General features: G+C 42.7%; 1 protein-coding gene across 1 annotated transcript; it reads right to left on the bottom strand.

Moving 5' to 3' along the window:
• Nucleotides 1–3,688: 3,688 nt before the first annotated feature.
• CYSLTR2 (cysteinyl leukotriene receptor 2) lies at nt 3,689–11,876 on the bottom strand. The gene is made up of 2 exons (XM_079312144.1): nt 11,627–11,876; nt 3,689–4,674 (listed from the first exon to the last, which is right to left on the bottom strand). The coding sequence occupies exons 1-2, from the start codon at nt 11,629–11,631 to the stop codon at nt 3,726–3,728; spliced, it is 954 nt and encodes a 317-aa protein (XP_079168270.1). The 5' UTR covers nt 11,632–11,876; the 3' UTR covers nt 3,689–3,725.
• Nucleotides 11,877–17,196: the final 5,320 nt, after the last annotated feature.

The raw sequence follows: 17,196 nt of genomic DNA, 5'->3' as shown, positions 1-17,196 counted from the left end.
GTATGTTAAGGAAGGCAGAGGATATACCATGAAAATTAGTGGGATAATGCACTGATTAAAATAAAAGTAATAAAATCATAGAGTTATAGAATGGTTTGTTACCTTAGAGATCATCTAGGTTCAATCTCCCTACTGTGGCCAGGGATAGATTTCATTAGACCAGTGTGCTCAAACCCCCATCCAGCCTTGAACACTTGCAAGAGTGGAGCATACACAGTTTCTTTGGGCAACCTCTTCCAGTGCCTCACCACCGTCACAGAAAGTAATTTCTTCTTAATTTCCAATCCAAACCAGCCCTCTTTCAGCTGCAAGCCTTTTCTCCTTGTACTATCACTATATTGTCAAAAGTCCCTTTCCAGATCTTCTGTAGCCTCCTCAAGGTACTAGAAGGTGTTATAAGATCTCCCTGGAGCCTTTTTTTCTTCAGACTGAAATACCCTCAGCTCTCTCACCTGTCCTCATGGGAGAGGTTCTCCAGCTCTCTGACCATCCTCATGGCCCTTCTCTGGACTCTCTCCAGCAGGTCCAAGTGTTTCCCATGTTGGAGGCCCCAGAGCTGGACAGAGCTCTCTTGGTGGGATCTCCTGAGGGCAAAGTGGAGGGGGAGGATCACAGTCATGTAATGCTCCCCTGCTCAACGTGACACCACTCATCGGGCAATCACAGCCACACTCAAACTGGGGCTTAAATATTGATGTGAAAAGTGGCATTTCCTTTTGCTGTCTCTCTATGACTCTAGCATAGCTTTGAACTGAAAAATTAACCTTGTCTGGAAGTACCAGGAGTTCCCTGAATGACAGGAAAACGTGCATATGAAGGTAGATCATTTGCTGCTGCTTAAGGGTTCCAGTCACCTAAGGACTTCATTTCCTCTTCTTATGTTTCCTTCAAACTCACAAGTTTACTGTTGCTTTAACTTTCTATGCACATAGCTATTCTTAGATTTTGCCTCCTGGAAATTTGAGGAAACATATCAATGTGCTTTTTAAGGGGAATATGGTCCCTCGAGGGACCTAGAGGCACTGCTAGCAATTTAACTGTCAGGAGCTTTATTTTTTAGAATAGATATGTTGGTGTTTTTTAAACTATATTTTTTACTATGATATTTCCACAGTGGAAAACCCTAATCTTCAGCTCCCTGAGTAGAGACGTGCAAGAGCAGTAAATGGAGAAAAGGCAGTAAATGGGAATGTGCCATGTTATACAAGTGTTGTTGAAACTTCAGGAGAAGATCCCTAACAAGGGTGATCTTGAACCTTTTGTAAGTAAATCATAATTTAAAAATTCTATTACTTTATCTGCACCTCATATTTTGTCTAGTGTTCCCCACTATTTTGCCATTAAAGGGAATAAGGCAGCAGGATGTTCTCACACCTTCAGGAACATTTCAGTCTTGTGAAATGATGGCCCACTTGCAGAAACTCAGTATCTGTTTCTTGTTCCTTCTCCCCTGCACTCAGAGGAGATCCCTTGTTAGCCGTGCGATCAATAAAAAACATATCTTCAGCCACAAGTAAATCCAGTTTATTAAAACACAGGTCTGACAGGTAATTCAATTGCCAACAGAGCTGTAGCATGGTCAATACAAAAAAAGTGACCTCATAAGTGGAATACATATATCCTCTAAATGCAAAATTATCTGACAATCGGATGCACTGGGCAGATACAGACAGAAGCATTTGGTGAGATTAGACTGTGGCTAATTTTTTGCATTCTCTCTTGCAGTATTTGAAGTGGGTGGCGTCTCATGAGAGGCTTCAAGCTTGTCACTTGTTGCTGCTCAAGGCTACTCCTGACAGGTGAAAACCACAGAAAAATAATTTGCCCCTTCCTTCCAATTATGTGCCTGCTATATGTGCACAGTTACCATCTCATATTCCCATTGCAAACTACTGCTAATATTCCCTTTTTCATCAACAGCATGGGATCAAGGAGTTCACGTGGCATCATTAGGTCAGCTCTCAGGTATGCTGCTGCATTATTGAAATAAGGATTTGGAACATGTGCTTTAGTGAAGACTTCTGGTAAAACTCTGTCCTTATATCAAAGGCAGCATCAAGTGACTGAAATAGATTGAACATAACCCTTAGATAGCTGAGAGAAAATGTGCCTTTCCCAGTGATTTGCCAAGTACTTTTCCACCTGACCAGCAATGATTTGTTTTCTGCATATTTCAGACAGAGCTAAAAATAGCTTGTTGCTGGTTGGTTTTGTTTGGAAACAATAACACTCAATTTATGGAGTTCTTTCTCCATAAAAAGTTCAGAGCACTGAGAAAGATCTTCACAGGCAGAAACTTTCCTTTGGTTGAATTTCACAGTGAGGGAAGGTTTTCAGTATTTTTGTTAGTTTTCATATAAGTCCAGCTGCTTTCTTGGAAAATATGACTAAACTTCTAGTCTGTTTTTAGTAAAAGATGAGGTAATTAAACCCAAAATCTAAATATAGTCTAACTGAGTTTGTAGCCTGTTTTCACTTAGGTCTGATTTTTAGAAAACATATTTTAGAAAATATTCAGAGATTTACAAATACAGCCGGCCATTTGATGAAATTTTCCAAACTACACACAGAAATAGATTCCCATTGCTTTCTATAAAAGCTCTAGTCCACCTTCTCTGTTGTCCATCTTTCCTCCTGTACCTGGGTTAGTGCTTCCCTGTTGCATTTTTTCATGTTGGATGTAGGAAACTCAAACCAACAGGAAGTTAATCCTGTGAAAAAAGGGATCAGTTTCCTCCTCAGAGGAGACTGAAGATGAAGGATTGGGAATGTCTTTGGCAGCAGTTTGGTGTCAGACTGATTTACCTGTACAGAGGAAACCACTCCCTAGCTACCCTTTTGGATCAAAATAATTTTACAAGTTTGTCTTTGGATCCCTGCATGGGGATGGAACTGCTTAGCCTCAGCTTTGTGAAAAGCACTGGCAACACTGGGCACAAAAACAAAGTGTTGCAATGCCCTTGAAGGAATTGACACCACACAAGATGCAGCCCAGTGCTCTGGGCACCTGCATCCTGCCCTCGCTGCCAGCAGTCATTTTACTCACAACACTCCATGGCGATGCCACTTGCTTGAAATCATTCTCTCACTTGACAACCTGTGAAATGTTAAGCAGAATACCTTGGTGGATAGCTCAGAGTGGAAAATTAAGAAATGTTAGTGATTTCTGAGCAGCCTGAGCTGGTGCTGGGTCCTGTTTGATTCTCTTCCTGCTTTTTAAGTCAACCTCAGTAGAAAGAATCAGTGAGGCACTATATTTATAATGTGCAACCCCTTTGCCAGTGTTTGCAAGAGGAATTGGCAGGGTACTGTGAATGTGTACAGAATCACAGTGTCTGAACCCCTGCACATGCAGGGAAATGGAATGCTGAGAGGTTCAGGCACAGGCACTGAAGTGGTCAAGTGAGCAGTTTCCCTTTCAAGTCACTCAGTATGGTGGAAAGAAATAAAGCAGCAGCAGGGTGAATTCCTTTCAAAGCCTTGTCCTGGGGAGGGTGAACAACAGAGGTATATCTACACTGCGAAACCTGACCTCTGATCATCCTGACTCAGTTTTGGTCACCCACAAGGAGCTCACTCCCAGAGACTTCTGCTCCAGAGCTGCTTGACAGTGAGCAGCAGAGCTGCAGGCTGGCCAGCAGCATGGCACACAGCCTCTGTCACTGAATATTATGAGGACCATACACATACACACACACATATATTGTTTTGCAATTCTTCACTAGCTACCTGCAGCACAAACTTCTGATTTTTGCTTTGAAATTTTCAGCAGTAAAATAATAGAGGAAGGGATCGAGGCAGCTGTTCATGTCAGCGAGGCAGAGGGTGACCACCAGTGCCTGGTGCAGGCTGGCGTGGCTGCAGCTGCTGTGCAGCAGGTGGGCAGTTCTCAGGATGTGATATGGCAGGAAGCAGATGAGGGAGAGGATGAGACTGATGGCAATGGTCAGCAGTGCCTTCCTGTGACAGACTGCCCTCTTTGTCTGCGAAGCCCTGGCCTTGAGCAGCGCTCTGATGGCAAAGACGTAGCAGAACATGATTGTGCAGAAGGGCAGAACGAAGCCCACGACGAGGACAAAGCTGTTCATCATGAGGAGCCTGTGTGTGCTGGAGGGGTGGAGGTCCAAGCATTTGGCAGGGTTGCTGTAGCCAGCGACTCCCTTGTTTAACAGAGGGCTGGCAGCTGCCAGCACAAAGATCCATATGGCCCCACAGGTTATCCTGGCATGTTTCCTGTTGGTCACTTTTCCACGTTGGAACGGGTGGACGATGGCTACGAAACGAACCACGCTGAGCACGGTGAGGAAATAAATGCTGCAGTACATGTTCATGTACAAGGTGTAAGTCATGATCCTGCAGAGGATATCACCAAATATCCAATGTGATCCCAAGAGGAAATACGAGGCTCGAAAGGGCAAAGTGCTCACAAACATGAGGTCTGAAATAGCCAAGTTCTGCATGTAAATGTTCACTGAGGTCCTTTGTGAAGTCTGGAAGAAAACATAAATGGAGAGGCTGTTTCCAACAGCACCCAGGAAGAAGATAAAGAGATACATGATGGGATAAATTACTTGTTTGAAGCCATCAATTGTACAGTTGGAAGAGCTGTTAGTGAAGGTGCCATTTAGCATCACCTTGGAAATATTCATAGTCTGAGCCAGCGTCTCCATTTCTCTGCCAAAGTGAAAAGAAGTGGTGTGAGTGCTGGGTTACAGGCTGGGCAGGGAGTTTGGATATTTGGGACTATTTCACTGAGGGCAGAAATTGTGACATGCGGATGACAGTGGGAAGTAAGCGCTCACTCTTAAGTAATTACTTGTGAAGTCCCAGTAAATACACATCTCAAGACACAAAGCCCCAAGAAAGCTCTAATGAGTTTCAGTGTTACAGCAACTGGTTGTTGTCTCAGCCTGTAGAAGTGCTGTCTTTTAGAAGTGCTATGTGTGTGTTTTAATGACATGACTCTGATCTTTGCTGTGCAAAACAAGCCAACTTGCTGTCAGCCATTTTGTGGTGGGGAAGTTTTGAGTCCCTAGTCACCTACCATGGAAACATCAAAACCTGATCAGAAAAGAAATCACTACCCACTGCTAGGCCTGCATTTCAAATTAGAATGGAAAGCCAAAAGGATTGAATTTGCCCTTTGGAACCAGGGAAATTTTTCTAGTATGCTTTTGGCAGTATTTCAGGAGCAATATTTTGATACATGTAAAAATTAAGGACATTTTGACCTTAAACACTGTGCAAACACTGTGCTAATTATGCACAGTTCCCTTTTTAACACCCTTCTCCTTGCAGTGTCTCTTCTTTCTTGTTGCCTTCTAGTGGCTTTCTGTGTCTCTCTTTGTGGGGCCCTTGTTTCATGTACCACTCTCTTAACCTCTGTTATGCTCAGCTGTTCTGCACAAGTCAGTCATACACACACACACTGCATCTTCCAGGGCAGCCCACATTTGCAGCCCTAATGAAAATGGCCTCTGAGAAAATGGGCTGTGCCCACAGACAGAGGTGTTTTTCCTCCTGTGAGGTTATAAGTCGATCAAATCAAAACCAGTCACCACTAAAACACTCAAAATATATGTTTTTTCTCATTTGTGCCTATTTCTTTTCTGACCTCTTGATTTTTTATCTCAGCTGTCCTGCAGCTAGCAGTATTTTCAAAGGAAGGTGTCAGCATTGTTTCTTGTTTGGCAGTGGGAGCAATTCCCTCTTTGTATCTGCCAATATATTCTAAAAATTGGGCATGGAAGTTTTTAGCCTGAAAACCACAACCACATGGCATTTCCAGATGCATGAAAAAGAAACTTTTAATTTGCCCCAGTGAGAGTGATAATGTTCCCATGGTACACGACTGCATCCTATCTCTTTTTCTGAACCTCACTGGCTTCACAATTTGAAACTAACTTATTTGTGGAGGTGGAGCCTCATTGAGGGTAAATTTGCCTTTACATTTGGGTGCCTGAAACACCCAGCTACCTAGTGGGGTATTCTCAGTGTGCTGCAAGTGGGAGCTAATCTGCAAACTGAAGCCATGGTGTGGGAGCCTGAGCTGTATTCAGAGCAGGCCATGGTATCTCCAGGGTGGTGTCTCAGAGTCTGTCCAAGCCTCTTAATATAGCACCCAGATGTGTCCCAGCAGGTCTTTTTATCCAGCCCCACTGAGATGGAGAATGTGGGAAGACTACCCCAGGCTGGGCTCCCAAAGAGAACTTCATGGATATTGGGTCTCAGCAAAGCCCTGGACTGACTAAACACATGCTCCTAAAGTTAATCTCCTCCTTGTTTGAGATTCTCTTTCTTCATGGAGGAGATGGAAATGATATTCTTCCTAAAGACAAATCTTTTGCAATCAAAGGGCTTTTAATTGATGTACACACTTTCTCTATCAAAGACCAGCTTTTCTCCAGATTGAATATGATCCCCCATTTTTCAGGGAAACATTACAGCCTGAGGTACAGCAAAGGGAAGAGCCCTTCTAACTGTTTTCCTGTGATCCGAGCATCCTTGCCTTTAGAAACCCCAAAACACACGAAAATACTAGTGAAGGGATCTGCCACTTGTTGAAGCATTCTCACTGTGTGTGAAAGCTGTGAGGTAGAGGAGTCAAATGAAGTTGAAGAACTTGGACTGTGGACAAACTCCAAGCCCTGCTCAGCTCTCTGAGTGATGGCTTGTGCCCAGTGCTATCTGGATGAAGGATGGGATTGGGGTGATGAAGATCCAGTTGATGAGAAGCTCTTGGTCCCTGCACTCTAGGGAGAGCACTTCAAGCACAGGGACTGAGGCACTTTGCTCAGGCTCCTCATGTGAGGGTGTCTAGCTAATGTCTAGCTAATGTCTAGCTAACAGCCATTTAAGCTATTTTGTCCTCTAACTACATAAATGATCCTCAATGCTCTTTCCAGCTAGACCGAGACTAAAAGTAGAATAATGCATGTGCAATTGAGAAAATTCAGTATCCTTGACCCTGGCAAGAAAATAATTTCTCAGACTCCTCTCCAAGTTATCCAACTGCAAGTTTCAAACTGCTATGGGATGTCAAAGAGAAAGAAGCTGGAGGCCAGTCAACTGAAAGCTCTGAGAGCACCATGGTGCCTGCACTCAGTAAAGGGCCAACAAGGACCCAGGCAATTTTCATATGCAGACAGTCCTGTTAGATGTGTCTTGACACATTGATCTATGTGGAAAGGAAGGTGAAGTGAAAGATATATTTCACGTGGGACTGCCTTAACCAACCACAGATGATAAGGGGAGAATTTTAGACTTCTTTGAATCCAAGACCTGTTATTAACCAGCTATGATTAGGAGATGGCTCCTAGATATACAGAAAGAATGACCTATCTAAGGACAGGCAAAAAAACTTCATTTTTAGCAAAAGTGTCCAGACCATCTCCTGGGTCAGGAATGAACAGGATGGGTTAAAGGTGAGAGACTGGACCTGTAGGAATTTTCTGTGTGTCCCCCAAAAGAAGGGAGATTTGCAGTAAAATCTAACAGCCTTCTGGGGACAAAAAAAAAAAAAAAAAAAAGAGAGAAAATGACAAACTGAAATGGGATTCTCTCTTTAGTGGTACTGCAAGACTCCTCTGATAGAAATTCTCTAACAGGAAATTTTTTCTATATGCAAGTTTCACTGATGGAAGCTATCAAATGGAAGCAGCTGACACATGTCCTGAGGCTCTGAAAATTTCCCTGGCATAAGAAAGAAAAGATCAGCTGAGAAAGAAAAAGAGAGCCTTTCCTGAAATAATTGCTGCATGAGTAGATTAGATGTAGAGTTTGAGTGGGAATTTCATTTTTTCTTCATCTCTGTGAAATCTTTAAAAAATATTTACATCTTGATTAGCATGGGGTTTGTAGATAAGTATTTACCTTTCATTAGAAATTACATCTATGTTATAAATGATACATATTTATTATGACTATATTTTTTCCTTTTATCTTAGCCTGGTTTGAGTGCAATTTTAGGTAAGATTATAGGAGAAAGACATTCCCTGCCTAGGGTGAATTTTACACCCTTAACAAATGGATGGGTGTGCAAGACAGGTAGGGGGCTGATAGAGCCAAAGTAAGAGAGGATTTGTTTAATTGAAGGAGACACTAAACTAATAGAAATGCCCCAAACCTGTCATATTTTAAGCTCAGGATCCAACTGCCCACAAATCCAATAGACTGGCACATGTTATCTCGAATGTCTGATCAAAACCAAACCTTACGGGTAATTCTGCACTGATCTCAAACCTGAAAAAGAGACAGGGCACCCACCAGGCTTGGCATGAGACCAAAACCCTGGTGCAAAGGAAACCTCAGAGACCTGCAGGAGAAAGGATAATCAATAGGAGCCTGTGTTGCCATGCGACCAGTTTATGGTAATGATGCTGTAGGATGCTGGGCTGGAGGAGTGGCGCTGTGCAGGAGGGACTGCGTAACTCGCAACTCTGTAAAAATATTGTGGCTAACGAGAAGCACAACGGGGTTCTTGTAGGCAGACTCTAAAAATAAAAATATAGTAGTAGGAATGCAGTACCAGATTCCTTATTGTGATCAGGAAAGGTGCCAGAAAGCATTAAGTGAGTGTAGGAAGACGAAAGCAGGTAGCAATGGTGGGAGGGTTTGGGTGTCTTCAGAAAGATGCAGTGCTGCAGCAGGACGAGATGTTATGTCCATGTGCAACACCTTCCTGACTCCTAGAATAATTAGCCTGCAAAAAAAATCTGCAGCACAAGATGCCATTCTGCCTTGGCATTCTACCTCTACAAGAGGCCATTTGATCTTTAGTGCTGCACAGGCCCTCATCCAAGCAGGTTTTGGTGGAGGGAGCTCTGTACTATCAATCACAGCAGAGCTGAGCTCAGCAGCATTGTGGGGCAGGGAAGCAGTCCCAGAAGGAAGAAGCCTACATAAATTTGTGGGCTGTTTTGGAAAACAAACAGAAAATTCAACAAGCCTACATTCCCAAAGAAATAGACATTTTAAGTAATCAGTAAAATAGTTACCAAGACTAAGGAAAGGATCTGCATTTGGAAAGCAGAAGGCTTGTCAAAATGGGGACAGCAGGAAAGTCTGTGTGATGGCAGATCAAACGTGGAGAGGAAACCAGAGCATTAAAGAAAAAAGAAATAGTGAATAGCTTCTGGTAAAGGCTGTCTGGGTTGGCAGTAAGTTTAGTAAACCTACAGAATGATGAAAAAGCTGCTTGGGAACTTTCAGGGGAGTTTGGTGGCAAAAGATTTCTTGGGAACAAGGTCATAGCAGGAAAACTCAGGGAATTCACTCTTCCCAACCAAAGATGCTGGGATATTTTCATGGCTGGTGCAGTAAAAGGGACAGAGGAGTCTGCTCCAGTCTACAGATGTGGGCAGGAAGTATTAAACCAACAAGATAAGTGAGAGTCCAACAAGTAATTGTGACCAGATGGCACTCATATCAGTATCCCAAAGCATCTCAAGCATGGCACTGCTGGCCAAGGCATGTAACCCACCACTGCAATCAGGCACTGTGCCAGGGCACTGCTGTGCCATCAGTGCAGCTCTCCTTTACCAGAAAGCCTTGATAAGGCAGCTCAAGGCCAAGAGCTGGTCATCAGTCCTGGCACCTACTGACCACTAGGACCAATCTCCTCCTCTGGGACATTTTGGGGGCATCTGTAATGAAGAATGAAGGCACTGAGCTCATTGAAATGCCAGTCTTCCAGGAAAATGTCATTATGTCTTCTGAAGAGGCAGATCCTGTATGGCTTACCCACTGAAGGGCTGTCATGACAATGGATGAAGGGGACCCAGTGGTCATGTTATACACACACATATATATATTTATATGTACACATATGGGTGTACATATATGGCTGAGGGAGGAGATTTTCCCCTCCACTTTCATGAGACCCTGCCTGAGCACTGCATTCAGGTCTGAAACCCTGGCATAAGAACCTCATGGACCTGCTGGAGGTGACCCAGAGCAGGACCATGAAGATGACAGGAGGCCTGGACCACATCTTCTGTGAAGACAGGCTGAGGGAGCTGGGAATGTTCAGCCTGGAGAAGAGAAAACCCCAGAGAGACCTCAGAGCACCTTCCAATACCTAAAGGGGCCCTACAAGAGAGCTTGAGATGGACTTTTCACAAGGACATGTAGTGATAGGACAAGGGGGAATGGAATCCCTGGAAGTGTTCAAGGCCAAGTTGGATGAGGTTTTAAGCAACCTGGAGATGACAGTTCTCCATGTTGGTAAATGCCATGCTGGAAGGGTGTAATTAGTATATAATTAGTATATTTTAATGTAAGGTGATACATGCTGGGGAAAAAATAATCTGTCTTGCCTAACTACACGAACTTCAAACTGGCTGTTGCGTTCAGGAAAGGCATCACTGATCATTTGCTGAAGTCAGTTCTGAGTTGGCTACCACAGCAGAAGCAACCAAAATTATCAGTAGAATGAGGGGCACATCAAGTAGGGTATCACCATGTATAAAATCCTGATGCATTCCCATAGTGGACAGTTCTTATCTTTACACTGAGGACAGAGTTATGGAGCTCGAGAATGTGCAGAGAGAGGCAAATAAAGCAGTCAGCAGCCCTGGGCTAGCCCTGTTCTTAGAGAGGGCACTCAATCAAGGCATCTCAGCAGAGAATGGGATGGATTTCTGTGCCATGCCTGGACAGAAGGGCACAGTCCTTTCTGAAGATGTGTGGTGGAGGGGTGCTGCTGCTAAAGGGCTAAACATGAGCTCCACTCTCTCTAAAGGGGCAAATGAACTCACCATTTCCAAACTGCTGGTCAGTGATCTGCTGCTCTGAAATAGTGCATACACTGTAATGTGAGGAATGGCAAAACAGCACCTTAATTTTAATGAGATGTTCTCTATATGCAAAGTTAAATAGAGAAATCAGGCTGTTATATCAAAATATACTACTTTGCTATGTAAAGTGAAAACTATATAGAACCTCTTGTATGCCAGGAAAAAAAGATGATCTTTGCATCCCTCACAGTAACCTTTTGTCTGAAGAAGACCCCAGACACCTGACTCTGTTGTTTGTTACCTAAATAGGAAGGCAATTACAATATTGCTGCTATAGAAGAGATCAGTCGCATTTGCTACTGCACTTCCAAGAAAAACAGAAGTTCTCATGTTTTTTTAAAGTTCCTACTGGCTTTCTTGCTAATATTCAGTTTGTGTTTCAAGCGCAGCATTACCAAGAATAAATGAAAAAAATGCAATATTTGGAATTAACACTCAATTCATCAAAACATGGCATATTATTAACCTTTCTAAATGCACAATAAAGAAAAAAAACAATATTCTGACATTTAGCACCTTTTATTTTTAAAGTTTGCCATAAGCCAAATACATGGTTTTCATCTGGTTAAAAAACAAGGCTCATTTAATCAGCTCCACAATTTCATTGTTATCTTCCATCTGGCAAACAATCCTAGTTACATAAACCTACCCTCTTTTTCTGCCAAAAAAATTTCTCAACATCAGCTTTGTTATAGAGAAGTTTGGTCAACTATCACTGTTTCTGGCAAATAATACCCTAACTGTAAATAATGAGAAAGAAAAGTGGGTTGTATTTTAATCATTGCAACCATTTTATCTACAGCAGAGAGGGTAGACAAATCTTGTCTTACCTCATCTCATGAGCCTTCTGGTGTGTTCAGTATTTCCTTCTTTTGCTTGCTGTTGCTTACAGACTTCAGGATTTCTAATGGAAAGGAAACCCAAAAAAACTTGATGCAGAAACTAAGTGCTATTAATGCAGAAGCCAAAGAAAAACCATGACCAGGGTAAAGGGAAGTAAATCCTGATTAAAAGATCTTACATATTCCTAAAAGAGAAATGTTCTCAGCTCAAGGAGTGGTGCTAGCAATCACAGGGCAGTCTTTCATTATTTTCACTCACTGAAAGAGGCTTTACAACTACATTGTCTTGAGAAGCATTCTGAATTTCTGTGTTTGGGCCCATACTTCTATATGACCTTCCATTAGTCAGAGTTGCCCAAAGTAGTAGTGGAGATGCCCAAATAATCTTCACATGAATCGTGAAAGATGTTTTGGAATTAGGGAGAGGATACTTTGTTTTGTTTCCTTCCCAGAAAAGATGTAAATTGCAAAATTGTAAATAGGCTGCTGAGATTTGGTGCATAATCTCATTCAGCTGAGTTAATCTCAAGGCTGAGTTAAGAAGCTGAGGGACTAATTTTTCTTGAATTTTTATAGGAGCAGATAGAGCTCTGTTAGGCCATGAGCAAATGGCTGCAGTGAAAACCCCCTCTGAAGTTTCACCACTTCTTAGTGGAGCAATGCAGACTGCACATCTGGGTGCTATGAGCCCACTGCTGTTGTGAAATAGGTTTCTATACACACTGTAGGTGCAAAAGCTTGATTATATCTGTTCTTGTATGTGCTGTCAGCATGTGCAGATGGACCAGACATATCCAAGTGCTTTCTGGCTGCTGTGCTGTATTTCATATTGGCAGCAGGTCAGGAGTCCACACATGGCTGCTTCACACAGCAGATGGAGAGTCTCCAAAAAACCCCAACCTTCTTCCACCCACATGTGTAGTTATCTACACCCCGAGTGCTTTGGATAAAGATCTTCTCCTCTATCTCTCTTCTATTTACCATTTGTACATGTCAACTTGAGAACAGCCAAAAGAGTCCTTTGGGTGTGCTGCCCATGTGGGATCATGGTGGCAATGTGCAGTGGCTACAAAGACTTGTGTCACCAGAGCTCACAAATCCTTAGACCTGCAAACAGCTCTGTGTGTCCTCTTTTTTAGCATGGAGCTGAAAAAGGACATAGAAAACCAGCTTAGCTAAGACTAGTCTAGCTCTCTTGCCCTCCAAGGTGGGCACAAAAAGCTGGGGTTTTGCCTGCATTTGAGTTGACAGAACAAAGTCAGCTTAAAAAACTTCCCAACAGAGACCCAACCAATTTTCAAGGTGCTGCACAACAATGAATTAGGACCCTCTTGAAGCCATTGTGGTACCTAAGCCCATGGATAAGTGTTCTCTTCCAGCTGTGCTTGTGCTGGCTGCTTTGGTTTCTGTCCCAGTTGTTTCCTTGTCTGCCAAGGTCTGCCTGCAGAGTGGCTCCTGGGTGCTCCCTAACCCCACCCATTCTTTGAGGCTGGCACTGTAGACACCTGAAAGAGAATGTGTCTCCTCACCCAGGTCACATGGACTAAAGCAGGGAGGGAATGATCTTGTTAGCATCTTTGTGGGCAGAGTCCTTTGGGAAAGAGACATGACATGCATCAGGGACTGAGGTCACTTCAGCCAGTGAGACCACTGCCAAAAGGCATCTCTGTCCTGTCTTCACTTGGGCATTGCCCCAGTTACTCAGACTGCATCTTATCTGCAACTGGCAGAGGCTAATTTAGGCATTGCAGTAGCAGTCTGATGACATCCCCATCACAAGGCATGTGGCAATAATCACTTTGGGACTGATAGGCAGGCTGTTCTCAGATACAAAATCAGAGACTGAAACATGCAGAAAAGTTAAGACATTGATCACATTTTATTTTCCTGAGATATTTTGAGAACATCTTTTTCACCATGTGATATGAATATCTTCATTGCCTGGGTAATTTCCCACATTCACCTTCTTAAACGCCCTGCTTTCTGGAGAGTACTGCTTCCTCCCTTTTATAAAGTAATTCTATGTTTTGCTTTTAGCCTGGCTTTGAATAAATGAGGTTGGCTGCCAACTCACCCTGCACCTGATGAGCTAGATCCGGAGTGACTGCTTGGAATTTTTTAGAAACATTCACTGTATGACTCAGCTTCCGAGGGGAGTTTATTACATTTCTTACTAATAAAAACTTCAGTAATTCTGGAGAAGACATCTCAGAATATCATGAAGAATCAAAGACTTTCATCACAAGATGCTGCCTGCATATCACATATTTAACAGTTAATAGCCTAGACTATTTCTGAATTTTGTGTTGGTAAAATGCATAGATGTTTGGGGACAGAGCAGAGTGCAAACAACCCCTCTGGGCTGCAGTCTCCATCCTGCCTCTGTCTCTGCCTCCTTTTGCATTTCTGGCTCCACAACAGCCCAGTTTCAGTACAGAAATGCAGGAGGGGGTTACTCATCGTATTCCTTTCCCTTGCTCACAAAACCACACGTCCTCCAGCCCTGCACAGGGGTACTGCCCACAGGGGAGGGCCCCAAATGTGTGAAGAATCCAGATTTTGGGCCTGAAATAAGTACTTCATGTAAGTAGAAGCAAAAATTTAGGTTTTCCTTCCCTTTTCCAAAGTTTCCTGTAGGCTAGTTCAGGTGTCCTTATGGGCTGAGCACTATCTGCTGGGGGTTCCAGTTGAGGAGCCTATGTGCCACACTCGCTGTATAGGACAGCTTGGACCTCCCAAATACACATCATGCCATCATGTGCTCCATAGGCCAGGCCTCCCCCTCCAGCCACCCTAAAGTCAGGTGAGGTGCATCTCAGAATGGTCCATCCCTACTCCCTTTTCTGGTGCAGTCCCACTGGGCAGCTGGCACCTGATTCACACTCAGCAGAGGTGCTGAGAACACCTGAGCCTAGGTGGGTCCTGCTGGATGCACAAAGCCCAACAGAGTCCTGGAAGCTCCTCAGCTCACAGAGCATGGACACCCTTTCACAGCAGCTCCAGCATTTCAGCTTCCCACAGACACAAGGACTGTGCACGGGAGACACAGCGATTCCCAGCACCAGGAGAGCTGGGAGAGATACCAGGTCTCCCAGGCAACCCAGGTGAAGGAGCCTGCAGATTTTTCCAGTTGCTCAGTCAATGTTTTGCTGTCTGGAGGCACAAACTTCTAGTGGCAGAATTTCACTCTTTTTCATGCCAAAAGATTTTTGGTAAAAATGGATCTGTCAAAAAACTAGAAGGGATTACCTCCATTGAAGATTTTAGCACTGCATGATTTCAACACGGCAGCTTAGCCTACTAACACATATCTATTTCCAGAGACCAAAATTACAAGCCTACATTCATTTTCTGTGCAATCCAGAATAAAACAGCATCCAGTGTTAGTAGCTCATGTGTTGTCAGCCATAAGGCTGGATGGATGGGAAGAAAAAAATGACAGCAGCATGAAGAAGGGGAAGAGGCAGGGGCAATTTTAAAAGGAATTATAAAGAAAGGAGAAGCACAGATGGTTTTCAAGCTGGTTTTTTTTGCAAATTAGTAATGACATCTTTTTTAATTGCCTGTGGTCCTTTCTTCTTTGTTTGCAGTTCCTCATTAAAATACAGATGAGAATGGAGGAGAATTAATATATAGTTGGAATGGAAAAAGACATCTAATGCTGTCTTTAAGTAAAATAAACTCTTATTTTTTAACTATGAATCAGTAAACTGGTAATGTTTTTGCCAGCTCCTTCAAAGGTGGCTGTAGGCCTTGGGAAAAATTGATTGTCTCCAAAAGCTGTGGAGCTGATGGCAGCTGGGAGCATTAATGCTCTTCCCAGAGAATAATTGGTCCAATTCTTGATTCTGAAAAGACTGAACTGGAACAGGATAAAACACCAAACACCTTCTAAGGCCTTCATCTAAAAGCCATGGAAGGCACTGGAAAGAATAGTGTCTTTCTGGCTTAAAACCGAAGGAAGACACACTCAGAAACTGTGACTGTAAAAAAAAAAAAAAACCACTCTTTTTTTTCTTTTTTCTTCAGATAGCTAAAAGTGTTTCAGATCTAACATGTGCAAGCTTGTCAGCATGTCAGGTATATTCTGTCTTCTCCATGTAATGTACTTCTCAAAACCTTTCTGCAGACATTTCTCTACCTACCAATCACCATGGTGCTGAAGCTGCTTTCTGCTTGTGTTATTATTTCTGGTTTGTGTGTTAGATATTGCAGGATTGCAAACTGGCAAAGTGCAGAATTTGAAGGATTTGCCAATGAATCTGGTTACCTCTCTCTTAAGATTTGGCCTCCCAAAGACTTGTTATTTATATATATTGGCATGTGTATGCATGCATGCACACAGTGCTGTGTTTTGGTCTTTGTTTACCACATATTAAATGTTCTGTGAATCCTGAGAATTCTGCTGAACTCTACTTCCTCACAGATATAGAAACTCAAAGCAAAACAAGCTTCTATTTCTGTCTTTGGTGATACTTTTACAATATCCCTGACCCAAGAGCTGGATAAAATCCAACCCCAGCCTTCTAAAATCAGAATGACCAGATGTAGGTGCTCTGCTTCCAATGGCCAAACACCACTGTAAGATACAACCTGCAAGTCCTTCCACATAACCCTCTACCACTTTCATATCAATATACTCATTAATGACAGTCAGCAGAAACTTTAAGAGAGACCACAGTGTCCCTCTCTGCACAATGTAGGACATAGGTCTCCCAATCTTTCTCTCTGAGGCTGATGGGTTCCACTTGCCAGAGGTCTCTCTCTCTGGGGCTTGTGGGAACTTCTACTTCCAGGCATTGGCTGCTGCCAACACCAAGCAAGTTAAAATTTTTGTCCTCAGTACGGATTTTAATGATGTTTCTTCAGATGAAACTCAGTTGGGATTAGATCTCAGTAGATGCATTTTCTATTCTACTGACTTTTGGAAATGGTTTCTTGTGTGGTGTTTGATGTTTTTTAAACTGTATTTTATAATGCCATTTAAAGTTACCTGTAGATGTGATTTTCAAAAAGATCATAGCATGACCTTTAGTCCCTTTTCTTTTTGGCTCAGAATTTCAGGACAATATCCATGTGTCTGTGATGGGCAATAAATACATTGAAAAAAAAAGTCCATTTATAAATGAAATTTCTAGCCTTGAAAATTGCTAGGATTACATATTTCTTTTGTAATTAGTTTCCAACTAGTGTTCCCCCAGGTAAAAATGAGAATTAATTTAAGATCATCTTTGTCACAGGCTACATGTTTTTGTGACATGGTCTCTCACTCCTCATAGTAATGAGTCCACATTTTTTAATCCCTCTTGTCATCTTTTTTTTTTTTCAGACAGGGAATCTCCAACTCTCCAGGTTGTAATCTCCTCTGTATCTTCTGTTGGTTACTCCAACATGTCCTTGAAGGGCCATAAATTCAAGATCCCAGATATTCAGACTTTCAAGCTTTGTTTATTGAAGCTTACCAGGGTAAGTTTAGCAAACTTCAGGTTTTGGTAATTTAATGATCAAAGTAACAATAAGAGTCTGTGAAAAGGAAACTTAATTTGTGCTGGCTACAA

This window comes from Erithacus rubecula, assembly GCF_903797595.1.
Source record: "Erithacus rubecula genome assembly, chromosome: 1".
NCBI classification, from domain to species: Eukaryota; Metazoa; Chordata; class Aves; order Passeriformes; family Muscicapidae; genus Erithacus; species Erithacus rubecula.
This window is presented reverse-complemented; position numbering and strand designations above follow the sequence as displayed.